Source organism: Microtus pennsylvanicus, chromosome 17, assembly GCF_037038515.1.
Source record: "Microtus pennsylvanicus isolate mMicPen1 chromosome 17, mMicPen1.hap1, whole genome shotgun sequence".
Classification (NCBI taxonomy): Eukaryota; Metazoa; Chordata; class Mammalia; order Rodentia; family Cricetidae; genus Microtus; species Microtus pennsylvanicus.
The window spans coordinates 43,069,817-43,087,891 of NC_134595.1; the positions used below are offsets into that span (position 1 = coordinate 43,069,817).

The following is an 18,075-nucleotide window of genomic DNA, read 5'->3' on the forward strand; positions in this document are numbered from 1 at the left end:
CCTTGCCCTATTCTGCTAAACCACCAGCCAAAACAGCTTTATTCATTAACCAATAAAAGCAACACATAGACAGAAGGACATTCCACATCACGTGTGGGCTTTCTCAGCGACAATAATTTGATAATCCTGTTTCTTCTTTCAATCTCCATCTTTAAGGCAGTCATGTAACATCTTGAAGATCCATATTAAGTTTAACCACAGCTGTAGCAAACAGCCCGTTCCCTAACAACAGATCTGAAGGCATCTGATGATGAACTTGGGGGCTTCTAGAAGTCTTTATTGTGTCATTTTGAACTCATGTAAGTCTTGTAATTTGTTTTTGTCTTAGTGGTGCACAATGAGGCATTTGATGATAATATTTTATTTTCCATTTTCCCCGAAATCAGTACTTCAAGATATCTACAGGTTTATACTCCCACAGTTCAAATCAACCATCTCCAATTCCTATAACAGCATCCAGCTGTTATTTACAGATTTGACATTTTTCACTTAACTCTCTGAACCAAAGGAAAGAAAGGAATTTATTCAATCTCAGCTGAACATTCAACAGTCTCCAGTGTCATAAGCAACAATGGAACAAAAGACAGCAAACATCGTGGAAAAGTGGATATGTTAGAGGGAAACAAAAAGAGACCAAGGACAATATGGATGAACATGTCACATTGTTTTAGAGTGGATCTAGGGCATGTTTCTTTTAAAGCAAGCCTTGTGACAGAATCATTGACTAACTGCCCTTTGTTGCCACACGTAAGTGTACCTCCTCCCTGCTCAGTGAGTCTTCTCTTGACCTAAATGTCTCCTTATCCTTAAGTTCTGCCTTGCCTGGCTTCTCACATTTGTTTCCAGTCGGAGGCCATCATTGGTTCACTGGTGTGCTGGCTGCTCTATGCCAACATCACACACAAACTAGTTATCTGAAAGGAGGGAACCTTAATTCATAAAATGCCTCCATAAGATGCATCTGTAAGGCACTTTCTTAATCAGTTATTAGTGAGGGAGGGTCCAGCCCATTTTGGGTGGTGCCACCCCTGGGCTGGTGGTCCTGGGTCTTATAAGAAAGCAGTCTGAGCAAGCCATGAGGAGCAAGTCAGTAAGCAACACCCCTCCATGGCCTCTGCATTAGCTCCTGCTTCCAGGGTCCAGCCCTGTTTAAGTTTCTGTCCTGATTTTCTTTGATGATGAGCAGTGATATGGAAGTGTAAGTCAAATAAACCATATTCCCAAATATTGTTTATAAATGTTTGCTTAAATTTAAAGGGGGATATGATATAGAGATGGATAGCTTGCATTGATATGGATTTTGCTTTATTGATACAAATTTTAGGTCAGTTTTGTTATATGTATATTTATGCTCTTGATTAAGGTATTGTGATCATGCAATTCATTTAAAAATGTAATGTATAATTAAGAAATATAGGCTAATAGATAATTGTCTATAATAGTCAAGCTTTTAGTCTTGTTAGTTAGGTTTTCTAGATGTAAAAAGATGTATTTCAGATGGATAGGCATCCTTCAAACCTTTCAAAGACTATAGAATATGGCATTTAAAACGTTTTAAAAACTTAGGACTTTTCATAACACTGAGAGACATCTGCTCCTGGCAGCACCAATCTATTTCAAGGGGAAGATGGGCACCAAAGAGGTTTTTTATGGAGTTGGTTAGCCATTTGGGCAAGAAACTTCTCTTGCCTGGACTGCTTGTTGAACTGGACATACAGGACCTGAAGAAAAATGACTGCTAAATTTGCCTAAAGGTGAGATGATCCTTTGGGATTCCTGCTTCATGAAAAGGGGAGGTAAGCAGTTAATGTGAAGAATGACAAGAAATTAATTTACCTTCTAAGTCCTTCATCATCTCTGCCATGGTCCCCATGGGTCCCCACATGTCTTCTGAAACTTAGATGACCCTGTTTTTGCCATTGTTCACCTCTACAGATTAACTTGAATACATTTTTTATTTAGTCCTTGAGAAATAGTCAAGAGAATAACATGGAGCAGGAGTCCCTTGCATACAGAAAGGCAGAATTGACCTTCATACCCCCAAATGGATTAATTCCTAAGATGATAAAAACTGGTGAGTATTTCCTAGTTACTGAAATGATTATTACTATGACACCCTGCAGCTTGCGTTAATGCCATTCTATTTGAAAGCGCACACAGACTCTGCAGCTGCAGTCCACTGTCTTTGAGCTAAAGGGCAGGGACCAGCATATATTAAAAAGAATACGAATCTCTTGGTTTCCAGAACTGATCAAATACACTTACTCTGGAACCAACTGTTATAAAAACCATTGCCATACCAGTTTATCTCCTAGATATTGATCTTTCCTTTCTAGCAAGGCAACTGGAATCTATACCCTCAAATTCTCAGCGTTTTCTTATTCTATACAGTCTTCACTGGAGATTTTTGTGAACTTAAGGAGAAGCTTCAGGCATCTTGCAGTACTGGTAACCATGCTGAAGAACGGTACACTCTTGTGCTTCTAGGTGAGTCAGGTGTGGTTTGCACAAGGCTCTGTAGAGTTTCAGTGCAAGAACTGTTCTGAGTACAAAAGCCATGAGAATCCATTAGAGAGGCATGGCTTCGCACAAGTTCAATCTATTGTGCCTACAATGCCCAATACCGCAGCAAGAAATTCAAGTCTGAGATAATTGAGACATGGAATAGAAGAGAGGGCAATGGATATAACTAGCCTAGAAGTGAGAAAGGAGGTAGACATGTAAAAATAGTGGATCTGGCCAGGCTGTAGAAGAGGAGTCCTGGTCAGCGGAAAGTGAGGAGTGGGTATGATCCTCTGAAGGTAGAAATAAGGTGTAGGGTTGGCTGGGCTGCCAGAAACAAGGTAAGTGGCAGACACATGCTGGCTAATGTCTACACAGGATGCTTTCTGTCTCCACCACTAGCCTGCATACCACTTATTTCTATCTATTTTTGTTATAGCCCACTTGCCAATGCAATAAGGCTGCCAATTATCCACTTTAGAAGAATAGTCTAGGGACAAGAGAAGAAGGATACATTTTTAATTCACCTTAAACACTCCGATTAGCAGTTGACCTCTCCTCCTTGATGCTCTCTCTACATGATTGAAAGATGCAAAGTGGCCAATCGTTGTTGTTGTGTCTAGTTTTTGTTTTAATCAAAGAAATGAACGCATGGCTAGACAAGGAAGCGAACACTGGTAAGCCAGGCTTTGCTGTAGATCACACACAGGGTATGATAGTACAGTAGTGTGACAAGATCCTGAGATGTATGACTTCGGACAAGTGTACTACTTGCTGTGCCTACGTTGTCTAACACAGCAGCAAGAACTATCTGTGGCCAAGGAGTGCTTGAAAAGTACTTCAGCAGTAGGTAAATTTGTCTTAATTTTACTTCAACTTAAGTAACTTAACATTAACAATTGATAAACTAATTATTGTAAAATCTTTACATTTCAAAAACAAAGTGTGGGGATTTGCTCTTTTAATTATAAATTTTATGACCTCTATAGACCAAGCAAGCGTTTGTGATAATAACAGAATTCACATTGAAATGTGCTACGAGTATAAATGTACACTGGATTTTTGTGTGTGTGCATGTACACATATATGCTGTTCTGGCCAGTGTGTGTGTGTGTGTGTGTGTGTGTGTGTGTGTGTGTGCATGTGCAGAAGTTGGCACTGAAAATGTTCCTCTATCACTTTCCACTTTATCTTTTGAAAAAGGATGGCATTTTGAATGAGGTATCCCAGGCACAGAAAGACAATTATCACATGTACTTACTCATAGGTGGTTTTTAAATATAAAGCAAAGAAAATCAGCCTACAAACCACAATCCCAGATAACTTAGACAGCAAAGAGGACTCTAAGAGAGACTTACATAGATCTAATCTACATAGGAAGTAGAAAAAACAAGATCTCCTGAGTAAATTGGGATCATGTGGACTTTTAGTGAGGGTTGAAGCAGGGATGTGAGAGGCAAGGAGGGGAGCAAAGAAAAATGTAGAGCTCAATAAAAACCAATAAAAAAGAAAAACAAAGAAAAAGGGGTGTTTACTGAACTCGGAGCTCACTGTTTTGATTAGGCTGTTGACCAGCAAGCCCCTGAGATCTACTAACACTGGGATCATAAACCTGTGTCATTGTGCCAGCATTGTAGAAGGATGCTGGGCAGTCACTTTACCTATTGTTCCTCCTCCACATCCCCCAGCATTAAACAGTCCTTACAATTGCATCTTTGGTCCTTATTATTTCTAAATTCTGTGTAATTTAAAAATGAAAAAGGAGAACTACTCCTTTAATAAGTGATTTAAAAATGTGAGAAAATAAATTTCAAAGAACAAGTAAGTGATGGTGAAACAAAAGAGAAACTCTTGTATGTTCTCTAAGTAATCTATTCATGTGAATATTCTATTAAATAAATATTAAAGTGCTACGTTAAAAATTTGTTTGTCTTCGCATCTTTTTATATTCCATAAAGCACAAATTAAGTTTCTTTTTAGCAATCCAATTCTTTTTCACAAAGTAATGCCAAAGTAAAGGAAATTTATGAATTCATTTTATCAAGAGAGTAAAAAAAAACAATAAAATAACTAAAATTTACTGGACTCTTCCAAATCATCAGGATTTATTATAGATGTGCTACTAGTATTTATCCACTGGGTCTTTGAAATAACCTCCTGAGATAATATGGCAGACAGAATTATAGATTTTTTGAGCATTGTGTACATTCTAATCTTAGGAAGTTAGCGATGTATCATTTGTATGACATGAAGGAGTTAAGACTGTAACGGAGGAGATAAGGTTACTAATTGACAGATGAGGAAAGCCCAAATTACCCAGGTAATTACAGGGTCCTGAGGGAAGGCTGAGAGTCAGGGGCCAGAGCCATAGGAAGATGCTTCGTCACTGGCTTTAAAAGCTGAGAGCTCACAACAACCACAAAGCAAAGAGAGAAAGAGAGAGAGAGAGAGAGAGAGAGAGAGAGAGAGAGAGAGAGAGCTAACTGAAAATGGTGTGGGCTTTGAAATCTCAAAGTTCACACCCTCAGTGACACACCTCCTCCAACAAAGTCCTCCTAATCCTTCCCAAATAGTTCCACCAACTGGGGAGCAAACATACACTTAAATACCTGAGACTGTGGGAGCCGTTCTCAAACCACCACACACTCCAATGACTGTGGATGGCCTCTTGAAGCTGGAAAAGACCAGAAAGCCAATTCTTTTCTAGAACCTCCAGGAAAGGCAGCTCTACCAATTTCCATCTAGTAAGATCTGCATCAGATTTCTGCTCCAGAAATATGAGATAATAAATGTGTGTTGTTTTAACTGAAAGACAATACATGTGCCATTTAAAACTACTCTGTGATATTTTATCATGGCAGCAATAGGGAATGAATACAAATGGGTATATTCATTAGTCCATTTCACAGACAAGGCAACTACAGCAGAAATAATTGAAATAACTAACCCAGGACTCATACAGTCAGCAGGTAGTTTGGTGAAAGATTCAGACCACACGCGCAAGGAGGATTGACACATGGCACTTTCTCATGTCCTGTTTTAACAGAGAATGTTTTATTTTCTTTTAGCATCTTGTCGTTCTCTGGGTCTCTGATCTAAGGCTACTTCATTGGATGTGGCTGGATGCTGAAGGTTAGATCACTAAGGTAATACTGCAGCTCTCGCTGAAGTACCAATCAAGATCCTCAACCATCTGAGCTCTGTGTTGGCCTTCAAACTGTACTGCATGAGGTTAGAGCAGCCAGATTGTTGTCACCTGTGCCTGACGAATACTAAATGATATCGTCTCTCAGGCTTCTGCTCAGTCCAGCTCTGTGCTGAATTCTTTTGCTTAGAAAATCAGTGACACACTCAACGCTGGTAGAGTGAATGCAACTTTAAAAGTGAAGCATAAAACAAAAATGATTTTAGGAAATGGATTGTAGCAGTCAGCTTTCTGTTGCTGTAACAAGACAACCTGAGATCCTCTACTGAGGAGGAAAGGCTGATTTGGCTTCCATTTTTAACACTTTAGCTGGTGGTTCATGAGTTCATAGCATTTGGACCTGTAGCAAAGCAGTACAGCTATGTGGGAGTACATAGGAAGGAAGCTCTCTACCTTCTGACATTCAGGAAGCAAAACAAGTGACAGGGGGGGCTGGGCTCCCAACAGGGCCTCCACAGGTGCATCTTACTGATCTTGCCTCCTCCATCAGACCTCAATTCTCACAGGTCTCACCTCCTCCATCAGGCCTCAGTTCTCACAGGTCTCACCTCCTCCATCAGGCCTCAATTCTCACAGGTCTCACCTCCTCCATTAGGCCTCAGTTCTCACAGGTCTCACCTCCTCCATTAGGCCTCAGTTCTCACAGGTCTCACCTCCTCCATTAGGCCTCAATTCTTACAGGTCTCACCTCCTCCATTAGGCCTCAATTCTCACAGGTCTCACCTCCTCCATTAGGCCTCAATTCTTACAGGTCTCACCTTCTCCATCAGGCCTCAATTCTCACAGGTCTCACCTCCTCCATTAGGCCTCAATTCTTACAGGTCTCACCTCCTCCATCAGGCCTCAATTCTTACAGGTCTCACCTCCTCCATTAGGCCTCAATTCTTACAGGTCTCACCTCCTCCATCAGGCCTCAATTCTCACAGGTCTCACCTCCTCCATTAGGCCTCAATTCTCACAGGTCTTACCTCTTCCACCAGGCCTAAATTCTCACAGGTCTCACCACCTCCAGCTAGTGCCGTAAACTCATTGCCAATTTGTGACACCTAGGTATTTGGGGAAACCCCAGATTCAAACTATAGCAGGAATTTCAGCAGTCTTAAACTGTAGTCCCTAACTAAGCAAATCAGCTCCATGAAGACAAAACCTGAGAGAATAAATTGACTTTTTAGGAAAACCTCACTGAAGAAGCAAGACAAGTTGCTGCATTCAGATTTGACTTGCAAAAGACATATTTGACTTTCAATTGTATCACTACTTTTTTTTTTCAGTTTCTCAATTATATCCCTATTATTTCCTAAGATCAGGGTTTAGGGTTGGGTCATATTGAATCCTAAAATCGAGAAAATGAGTGTTAAACCCACTCTTCCACACAAGAAAGAAACATTGAAAGGAAACATGTCACACTAATAAAATGTATTTAATTATATTCAAAAATTAAGAAATTTTTAGTATCAATAATTTGATTTCATTCTTTTTCTAAACATATAACAAAATGTTTCTATTTGATAATATAATCTTTACAATCTTTACACCATGGCTTCTCCCGAAGCATTATATCACTGAATCACTGAGGTAGAATATTTTACACACACACACACACACACACACACTTGTTTATACCTACATCAATCTATATAGTTGAGTCTATGCATTTGTTTTGTTACACGACTGGCTATCACATCTCCCGACACACCCATGACTTTCTGCTGTTATTTATCACACTATAGATTTTAATTTTAAAACACTATTTGTTCCTTATCATTTTCAATTGGTGCCATTTAGAAAACTGTAAGAGTGAGCTATCATTTGCACAAGCAAATACAGTATGTTATCTGAGTTCTGTAATCCCTTTCGTGAAAGGTTTGTATTGTTAATTGCTAAGATCCAAGTACATTCAATTAATTCTTCTACCCAGGGAGAAGACCTTGAAAGCCTCCATCTCTTTTCTTTGACCTCATGATTCAGTTGAAAATGAGTTCACACACAAAACTTACTGCCAAAGATTTTCTGGGCTTTTAGGCTCTGTGCTATACTATCTTTGGCACACCATTTAAACTCAGTTTCCATTATTTACACGGGATTTCTTTCCTGAGGGAGTCTTAAGTCGGTATATTCAAATCCATTCTCACTAAAGCAGAGCAGAACATTAACTTGGGATTTAGAGACTTTAAAAGCCTTTTCCTCTAAGAGCCATTCAACAGATAAGCAACTGGGCAAAGAATGTGAAGAATCCCTCCGCAAAAGTTTTATTAGGTTATTTAGTAGAGAGATAGAAGGAGATTATTTTATTTCCTCTGAAGTCCTTCCCGTATCAAACTCCTCGTTGGTCTTGATTTTGTTCACTAAGCATATATGTAAACAAATGAGTCCCAGAGAAATGAAATTATTATTTTTATAAATAATTATTTTATTCCTTCATCTTGTTTTATTTATTTAGTTTTTTTTGTTTCATTTTGTTTTGAGACAGGGTTTTTTCATAGCTTTGGAACCTGTCTTATAACTTGCTCTGTAGACCAGGCTGGCCTCAAAATAACAGAGATCCGCCTGTCTCTGCCTCCTGAGTACTGGGATTAAAGGGCGTGTGCTACCACCACCTGGCTCATCTTGTTTCTTATCCTGGTACTTAAAAGTACTTTAGCAAGAAGCAAGGATTATTGTGCTTCCACCTTGGAAGGAAATTTAAAAGCAGAGGTCAGGGAGTAGCTCAAGCAGACTGTACTAACACACTCCTTAAACTCCGGTTTTGGAGCACGTTCTCTGGAACAGGCTCTGAGAATGGATATGGAAGAAATGCATTACGTCCTGATGCAAATGGCCTCCTTGTCTTGCTGCATGAATTACCCAGTGGGTAGCATAAGTCTCTTGTAGACTAAGCTAGCCTGCATAGCTTCAGTTTTCCACCCTGAGTGAAGGTGCTAGAGTTGACTCTGAAATGACTCCCACAAGCTCACAGTTTGCACTCTAGGCCCCCAACCTGTGGTGTTGATTTAAAGGTTAAGGAGTATTTAAGACGTGGTCCTTTGTTGGAGAAAGTAGGTAAGGAGGGACAGGCCTTTGAAGGTTATGGCTGTACTTTAGTTCTGCTCTTGCTCACACTACCTCCTGTCCTTGAAGTGCGAGGAGTCTCTGCCATAGGTTTACCTCACCATGAGCATTTCTACACCTTCTCTGTTATGGTAGAGTGACGTCTCCCCAAGCTATAAGCCAAGAAGAAATCTTTTCTCACTTAGATTGCTTTTATAGGCATTTTGTCATAGAGCTAAGAATAGCAACTAATACAGATAGTGATTAGTATACAGTGTGATTCTATAAGGTAAAGATTCTGGTTCACTAACAGATAAGAGACACCTTCCCCTATGTCAAACCAGCATGACCAGGTCATCTGGGTTTTCATTAAATAAGATAATTTGAGAGTCTGATCTTCATTCTTCTGACTCTAAATTTAGAAGTCACTACATAACCATACTAAAGCTCCTAGACATTGAGGTAAACAAGAAACACCCAGAAGAAAATCCAAGGTCCTTTAGATCAACTAGATAATACAATATACTATAGAAGTCAAAATGAAGGAAAAAGAAATTCCCCAATGATTGAAGCCTTGTCATTTACCAGGCAATGGTTAGCAAATTTTCTGTCACTATAGGATTGTAGACTTGGTGGGCCATGCATCTTCTCTGTGTCTCTCTGGAATTTTCTCTTTCTTTCTTTCTTTCTTTCTTTCTTTCTTTCTTTCTTTCTTCCTCCTCCTTATATTTGGTTTTGTCATTTTCTTTCATTTTAAATTATGAAAGTCATCCATGTTTACTACTGAGGTAATATTTGACATAAATGCTGTATAGTCCACAACAGCGTCGAATAGAAAACTTGACGGTATTAAAGGGTAGCTTACGCTGCAGGCCTTGGGGCAGCAATTGTAACTGAGAGTCACTGCGCATGTTAGTTTTGTCATGTATGAGCACATTGTTGACTGGCGGTGACTTCACCTCACAACTTCACACCTTTGCACTGTTGTTTTATCTCTTGGCCTTTGAGCAATATTAATGACAGAGCCAAATGTGGTTTTATGTATACACTATATCCTCGTTATCCCCCAAAATTAAATTTTATGGCTTATACTGTTTCAGAATCATCACAAAATGTCGATGAATTTTGAAAATGTTTCACTTTCTAGTTGAGACTTGCAACTCTGCTATGGGGGAATTCATTATATAGCCAGAGGGAGACAGAAGCCTACCTGACCGTGGCTCCACAGTCTCCTCTTGCATCAGTGGATAACCATTCTTGATTTGAGAGGGGGAATAAAAGACTTAAAAATGGAGAAAACCTCTAGGGTGGGCAGTGACTATAAGACATACAAAATTACAGGAATTAACCAGAAAACAGACCTATATAAATTAAATTAGCTATCTGTAAACTTTATCAAAACATGCTGTCAGTGGGATAAGAAAAACAATTTATAAATATTTTAGGTGGCGGGAAGATAGCTGAGTGGGTGAAGTGGTTACTGTAGCATAAAAACCCAAGTTTAAGTTCTGGACCCCACATAAGAAAGCTATGGTGACAAGATCTCCTGAGTAAAATGGGAGGATGGGAACCATGGGAGAGGGTTGAAGGGGAGTGGAGAGGCAGGGAAAAGAGCAGAGAAAAATGTATAGCTCAATAAAATAAAAAAAAAAATAGAGAAAAAAGCTATGGTGGTACCCACCTGAAACCCCAGTACTGGCTAGGCAGATCACTGGGGCTTGCTAGTCAGTCAGCTTAGCGTGATGAGCAACTTCCAGACAACTGAGAAAAACTGTCCCAAAAAATAAGTTCGAAAATGCCCTAAGGAATGAAAGCTACAGCTAACTTCTGTCTTCACATCCCCAAGAACATTCCTCACACCCACAGGAACATACGTCATACTTTGAAAAACCATCTTAACGTTTTATCAGTTTATCATCACTGAATTCTAATGGTCTCAACTGTCAGGATTTATGCATCCCATATAAATGGCAAAAGGACTAAAGAAATATTTCATTTTCATGTTTAACAAATCTCTTTAATTTGGACGACATACCCAAACTTCTATCATAAAGCCCAAGCTTATTTCTGACTGAGAACACTCAAATGAAATTCTTTAAGATCGATACCAGTATCACGTTCTGAGTGGCAACACCACATCTGCACGACATCAGTATTCAACCCTTACGTGCATCTCCTGCCTCAGTTTATCCCTGTGCAATTTAATTAAGAGTTAGGAGCTAACCAAGTTTTCATCTTGGTGTTAGTTGTTCAAAGATGCCAGTCCAGAGGTCCTTACTCAATTCTAGTCTATAAAAGGATAAAAGGCATTGATCTGGGTACCAATGAGGCAAAAGAAGGACAAAAAACAAAACAAGCAAAACAAACAAAAAAACAGACTCAGTTCCTACCTATTTCCCATATGCCAGTGATGAAAGAAAAATATATAAATAGTGAAATAGCAATTAAAAGTTCAGTCCAAGACAGGTTAGAAGGCAATATGTGTTTAGCTATGAAATGGACTTACACATCATACATAATACAGTGCATTAGAAAAGTGACCTCTTGCCCGTTCATCAATCATTCATTGGTATTCACATTGGGTCAGGCTTTACTCCTCTGGACACACTTCCTTAAAGTTCCAGAGTTACACATCTAGCTTCCTACTCAACATTGTCAGCATAGACCAATGAAGCACTGAGAACTCAGTACCTTTCTAATGGGCAGGACCACACTCCTATGCCCTGTTTTCATACACTTTCCTACTAAAGAAAAATGCCCCACCAGGCCTTCTCATATAAAATCACTGGAGTCCAGAGATTTAGGATCTACACACATAGGAGCCTCCTTACACACATAAGGCCTGGTGGGGCTGCTGGGAATCTGTGCTTTGGGCAAGAAATTCTGATTTATCCTACTAGAGCAGTGGTTCTCAACCTTCCCAGTGCTTCAGACCCTTTAACACACTTCCTCATGTTGTGATGACCCCCATCATAAAATTATTTTCGTTGCTACTTCAAAAACTATAATTTCACTACTGTTATGAATCATAATGTAAGTATCTGATATTCAGGGCATCTGATATGCAACCGTCTGATATGCAACCACCGTGAGAAGGTCATTTGGTCCCTAAGGGGTCATGACCTTCCCGTTGAGAACCAGTGCAATAGAGAATGACCTGGGATGTGTGAGCATGGCTCTGTTTTGAACTCTCCACCTTGCTCTCCTTCGACCTGCTGTTAAGTCTTTACCTCCTTATGAAGTGGAAACAAGCAAACACTGTCGAAGCAACACCTTGGAAGGTGGGCAATATTCCCATTAACAAATCTGTTCACTAAATAGTGCAGCCTTAATACAACACATCCATTTCAAAAATTGCCTGAAATGTACCACGACCTTCACGCTTTGCAGCCAGGGCAGAGATTCCTGGTACATTTCTTCATGGCGCTGCCATAGAGGACATTTTCAAGGGCCACAGTGACTTTTACCAGCATATGTTCCTCTAAGTGGCTCAAGAGTTTCTCATAAAAACTCAGTGAGTTTGTCAGTTTCATCCTTCTTCTCTTTGAGGAGGAAACAGGGTGGATAGCGCAATGGCTTTTGGAATCAGTGGGCCCTGTGGCCTGCAGAGCTGACACCTAGCAGTTCTAGGATGTGAACAAGGCATCCAGTCTTCTGAACCTTTACTTTGTCATCAGTAAGTTCTTGCTAAACATGCTCAACTTTCTAATTGACACATGACAGTTGTGTACATTTATGGGGTGCCATGTAGTATTTCAATCTACATATTCATTGCATCATGTCTGGGTCAGCATAAGCATTTATTTCCTCAAGCACCTGTCATTTACTTGTGGTGAAATAGCATTCAAAATTCTTTTTTTAGATTTTTAAATGTATAGTATATTATCATGACATGGTGGATTCTTTTTGTTTCCTGAGTTTAGGACATTTCATTTGCCTTAAAGTTACTGAATTAAAAAACATGATAAAACATTTATTGGCAACCCCAAACACACATGCGTGCACGCATGCACACATACACATGCACACACACAGAGAGAGAAAGAGAGAGATGCTACAAAAAAGTATTTGTAGGAAAAAGTGGTTTCATATAAGATGAAACATTATAAATTTAAAATATAGGGATAAGAGTTAGTTCTACCCATAGTGAATTCTTTATCATTCCATTTAATTCTGGTAAAAGAACTAGATAAACTAAAAGGATATGTAGAAAATAGTAAACAGCTATTGAATACTTTAAAATATTTTGCTTATTTTGAAAAAAATTATAATCTAATTAGAAAAACTATTGGTGTCAGTAACACATCTGTGTAGAATCTAAGGATATGTTGATACTATTAACAAAAGTTAGAAAATAAGGTTTTTTGACCTTAGAGCAATCTCAAACCCTTTTAAGTTTACAGGGTTAATAAGTGTGAAATCATTTTGCTCCTGCGAAGAGACAGTCATAGCCCTCAATTCAAGAGAAATATTGCTTTGTGAAAACCCAAACCTTGATTTTTCAAAAGAATAAGTATAGAAAGTTACACCTGTCACTCAGAGGCACATCCAGGACCAAATGACTTTCATTTAAAAACGGTTAATGCAACAGGTATTTTTCATTCATTATTTACTATATCCTTGAACACCAAAGTCTAAAAGAAAAAAAAATTGAGTTGAAAGCACTCTGACTTCAACATATCCCCAGTTTTGGAAAGTGGAGCTCACCATTTATATCTTGACAGGGGATTTCAGTGATTAAACAGATCCCTTCCTCAAGTCTTAAAGTTAGAGTGGACTCTTTACTTCATCCTCGCTGCTTAAACAGAAGCACAGAAGAACAACACTGATACAATAAAAGCACAAATTCAAATAGAATTTTACAATTAGTGAGAAACAACTTTTAAATGAAAATATCATGCATTCCACATAACTCTTAATACGTTACTCTGATTTTGTGCCAAAGTTAACTAAGTGTTTTGAAAAAGCATTTCCGTTTCAGAGTCAGGAAAAGGACAGAAAAATAACCCCAGATCTCTTGAAGTTAGAGATCTAACTACCAGCATCTACAAAACATGATTGTTTATAGGCGACATACAAAGAAACCCACCATCTGGGCTCTTCTTCCAAATTAAGACTTACAACAGAAACCACTGAAACTAAATGTCAAATTTCTTTTTGTTCTTTTTTTTTTTCTTTCCATGCTGCAGAGTTAACATCATACAAATGCTAGGAAGCAGAGGATTTCACAGACACACACCACACATTTAAATGACAGATCTAAGAAAGAAAATCAGTTCTCTTAATAATAGCAGTGCTACCGAGAGATGCTTTCCCCCGAAACAGCAACAACAAGGTAGCAAACTCTAGGTCATACATATCTTGGTCTGAAGCCAAAACACCAAACCCTCCCAAATTGCAGCGTCTATCTCCATAATAGCAGTTCAGTCAAGAGAGTCTGTTTGCTAAGCATACAGTACCATTATGAGGGTTCTGGGTCTACTCATTTCATCGTCACTTTCGAGAGGCACGATTTCATGGGATGGTTCCTCCTGGCGTCTTCTGCAAATGTGTGGACAGCTCCTCTGGACCACAGAGCGAAAAGCTTGAAGCAGAACAATGCTGGCAGTGCAGCCCATCGCTGCATCCTGGAGCCTACGGAATAACTTCTATGTTGATGCTATGTTTGAAAAACAGTGCCTCCTTGTCCCTGAGCACAAGCCTACACAGCAGCTGCAGCCGGCTCGCCCTCCAATCACTTCCTTGAGCTATGATCATCTGATCACGCCAAATAGCTTGGATGCAGAGATGGGGAAGATTTGATCCACGGAAACTGAACACACTCAACAACATCAGAGCGTTTCAACTAGAAAGGATTTCTCAGCGCATTTCAAAAGCATGCTTTCTGTTCATTACAGGGACTGTCTTGGATTCTTGCTTCAGAGTTTTGGGTAAATACATCTCTCTCTCTCTCTCTCTCTCTCTCTCTCTCTCTCACACACACACACACACACACACACACACACACAAACATCCCATAAATCATTCTTCAAATTAAACAACTGAAAATCAGACTTCATGCTAACTTTTCTCCTCCCAAGGCAAAGGAGGTGTATTGACTGACAAACAATTGTTCTAAAAAATGTAAACACTTTCAGAAGGAAGTTTTTCTGGTTACGACGTTAAGTCATTGGTGTTTTACTTTGCATAAATTCCAGAAGAGAAATTGACATTAGAAATGTAGAGTACCCTGAATCAAGACAGTTTATCAAAAGTATGCATGCGATAACAGACCATGTGAGAGATGCCAGTGTTCAGCATGATTTCTTCTCAATGGTGTGGTTGTTCTTTCTGTCCCCCGCCACAGCTCTGCAGCCTAATACATTTTTATATTTACATAGGCGGTTTGCAGGGCTGAAAACCTCTCTGTATCTGAGGTCACCCAGTGCACTCTGCCAAGCTGACCTCTTAGAGGCAGCTGGAAAACATTTTAACATCCTATCAGTAAGAAACAAGGCTTCATAACAACACACTGGGTCTTTGGTAGTTAAGGGTCTAGTATTCTCTGACTTCTGTAAGACTAGTCGCTTAGGAGGGAACCGAAAAGGGATGCTTAGAAATCACATGACCCATCTGGAATGGCCTCAAGATCTAATGGTATACTGAAAGCTAATAGGACAGCAGGGGATACAAGAGCTAAAAATATCTCACGGAAAATGGATTTTGCTTACAAACGAGGAAAGCATGAAATCCCCAGGAGGATTTTCAGTGTTGGGATCTTCTTGCCAAGCCAATTCTTTCAGCCCAACTCTCAGAGATTTAAAGAAAAAAATCAAAACAAAACAACATTCTATTTAGTCTTGGGGTTCCTTGCGTCCAGAATGCGACTGTATGCTGCTTAGCAAAGGTTTGTTCTACTGTAAGGTGAGGTTGACTCAGGCACACTTAAGTCACTTTCCTAGAAGCATATAGCAAAATGCTCAATTAGGCATTAATTACTCAGTAATCTGTCACAACACAGTATCATTTTAATTGGTATGTCTGCCAGAGAAATAAAACATGTTTCTCTTCACTCTTTCCCCTCCTCTTTTAAGAAGTACTGACTGCCAATAGTTTTCATCTTGCTCTGTTTTGAGCAAACATATTTTAGTGCTGCCAGAGAAAGAAGAAAAAAATGCTAGCGGTGCTGGCAAGTCCTTAACTTCCTCTGGACTTTTGTCAGCTTGCCTGCTCTCTAATCTAAACCATTGCCCTTCAGACGACTGGGGCATTTACTGACAAGAGGCCACAGTTTAGATCATCTGGATCAAGTGTATTGAATAAGCAAGCGAAGTGCCAAGTGTCAGCCTGTGTTTGAGCGTGTACCCTTTGAAACATGGCTGCGTCTCTGGGCTCTATGAATGTGACGCTCACTCTGCCCACCTCCCCGCAATCTCATAGTAGCTCTCCCCTCTCCATGGGTAATGATCCTCTGCCCATGAGCACTTACCTCCAGCTCCAGGCAGACAATGGAGAGGGGAAGAGTTCTAGCTCAGTCACATGCCCTGGGGGTCCAATGGCACACTTGTATCCTGAACTTCCTTCTGGTCACCTCTCTCTAAGTCTGGCTAACAGTCAGGGTGGTGTTTGGAATTAGATGTTTTGGCAGATGGCATGGTCTTTAGGGAAACACATGGATGCTTTCTAGCTATTAGAAGCCTGTTTACATCGATCCTCTCTTTGCCTCTGAGGAATCTGCTCCTATGATTGACGGGCTGCTAGGGGAGGGCTTACACTACCCCCCCCCCCCCCCCGTCTTCCTTTCTCACTCCTTCATTCTTTCCTTCTGATTCCAAGTCTCTATTTTAAGAGAATACCCAAAGACGAGTTCCTTTTGAATTCAGTGTATAAAACAGGGAACAAAACAGATGAAAAGTGGGAAATAGGAATCAGACTTGTTTGTCAGGTTCTATGAAAAATTGACAGCAAAACAGTAACTAACAGGCTAGATTCTGAGCACTAAGGTTATATGGAAGCAATGGGTGAGTCTGACTAGGGAACATAGAAATCTTAAAGAAGCATTCCCTCATATCAACATAGCATGTACATTGGTAGAAAGGAAATATTTTAAAATAAGCTGTATATCTTTCATCAAGAGTCTGCTGTTTTTCATATGAATCATAATTTGGCTTCAAATATGACCCAACTTGTATATAACTTATGGAAATTTTCCTTTGCTTTCATCTATGTCCTTTTCCTAGGTGAACATTAGCTTATGATTTCATTAGACACTGGCTGACTAAATGCAAACCCAGTAGGAGATATTTTGATTTCTTTTTCTAATGTGATATTGTCATTAACAATGTGAATTGCTAAGCCTCTCAAAGTGTTGGGAGCAAGTTTTTGAGTTGTTAAATACATACTGTTTGCCAATTCATTATAAAATCTTCAACCATGCATGGGGGTGGGGAAGGCTTGGGAAAGCCATGTTGTGTAGATGTGGATTAACTCTCATGTCTAAATGAGACAAAAGCATGGAGGAAGGAAGAAGCCATTGCCAAGTTACTGTACCCCAGGCAGAAAGGTATCAGAGGAAGTAAAAGGAGAGTGAGAAAAGATAGTAAGAAGAAGAGGAGGAGGGGAAGAAGAGAAGAGGGAAAGAAGAGGAGGAAGAACAATAAGAAGAAAAGAGGAAAGAATTAAGAGATAGGATAAAAAGTCACTTCCCAAATAGCCCATTTTACCTGACGAGTGCCTGCTCTTGACTCCCAAAGCTGCTCATTGACTGGGAAGTGTACATCCTGACAGGTGAATGAATTTTTCAGAGTATTTGTTTTAGTTGTTTCTGTCCTAAAATTTCCTCAAGTGTAGGAGCAGATATTTCTACCACTAGGGTAATGTATCCAAAGGTCTTTTTTCTTCTTTAATAGGAAAGGAAACACATTTAATTTAAATAAATACTGCCAACTGAAAGTATTGGCATGCCGTAGCTTTGTTAAATTATGTAGGAGTTGTATGTTTACATCTATACATCTCATCTATCTTGCCACATATCTAAATCTAGCCTGATCATTCTGAATAGGACTGTAGTTTGCAGGATGAGGGTGAAGTATGGCTTCTTTGTCTTCCCAAACATTTGGTGCTTTATGCCTTTTCTTGATAAACATTGTAGACCTACAGCTGGGGTCTGGGGGTCTTCTGCTGTACTGAAAACCAGGACTGGTCATGGAGAGGTTTGGGGTAGGAAGAGAGAAGTTTTGGCATTTTCTGGACATCTTGGTGACATAGCCTTCACTTCTTTGCTCTGTGTGAGCTTTAGGTCACTATTTCAAGACTGTTTCAATTGTAATGAGTTATGAGTAGATTTTCCTCATTAATAGAAA

At 39.6% G+C, this 18,075-nt stretch overlaps 1 protein-coding gene across 10 annotated transcripts in view; it reads right to left on the reverse strand.

Annotated features, from left to right (window-relative positions):
- Nucleotides 1-18,075, reverse strand: part of Dock10 (dedicator of cytokinesis 10) — a 249,100-nt gene that overhangs the window by 180,284 nt on the left and 50,741 nt on the right. For 5 of the 10 annotated variants that reach the window (XM_075952019.1, XM_075952021.1, XM_075952010.1 and 2 more), the window contains exon 1: nucleotides 14,194-14,439. The exons of 4 other annotated variants lie outside the window; for them this stretch is intronic. In XM_075952019.1, the coding sequence (XP_075808134.1) occupies nucleotides 14,194-14,352 (159 nt within the window). In that variant the 5' untranslated portion in view covers nucleotides 14,353-14,439. Of the gene's footprint in view, nucleotides 1-14,193; nucleotides 14,440-18,075 lie in introns of those variants that run through there. One more of the 10 variants, XM_075952008.1, reaches the window with a different exon arrangement.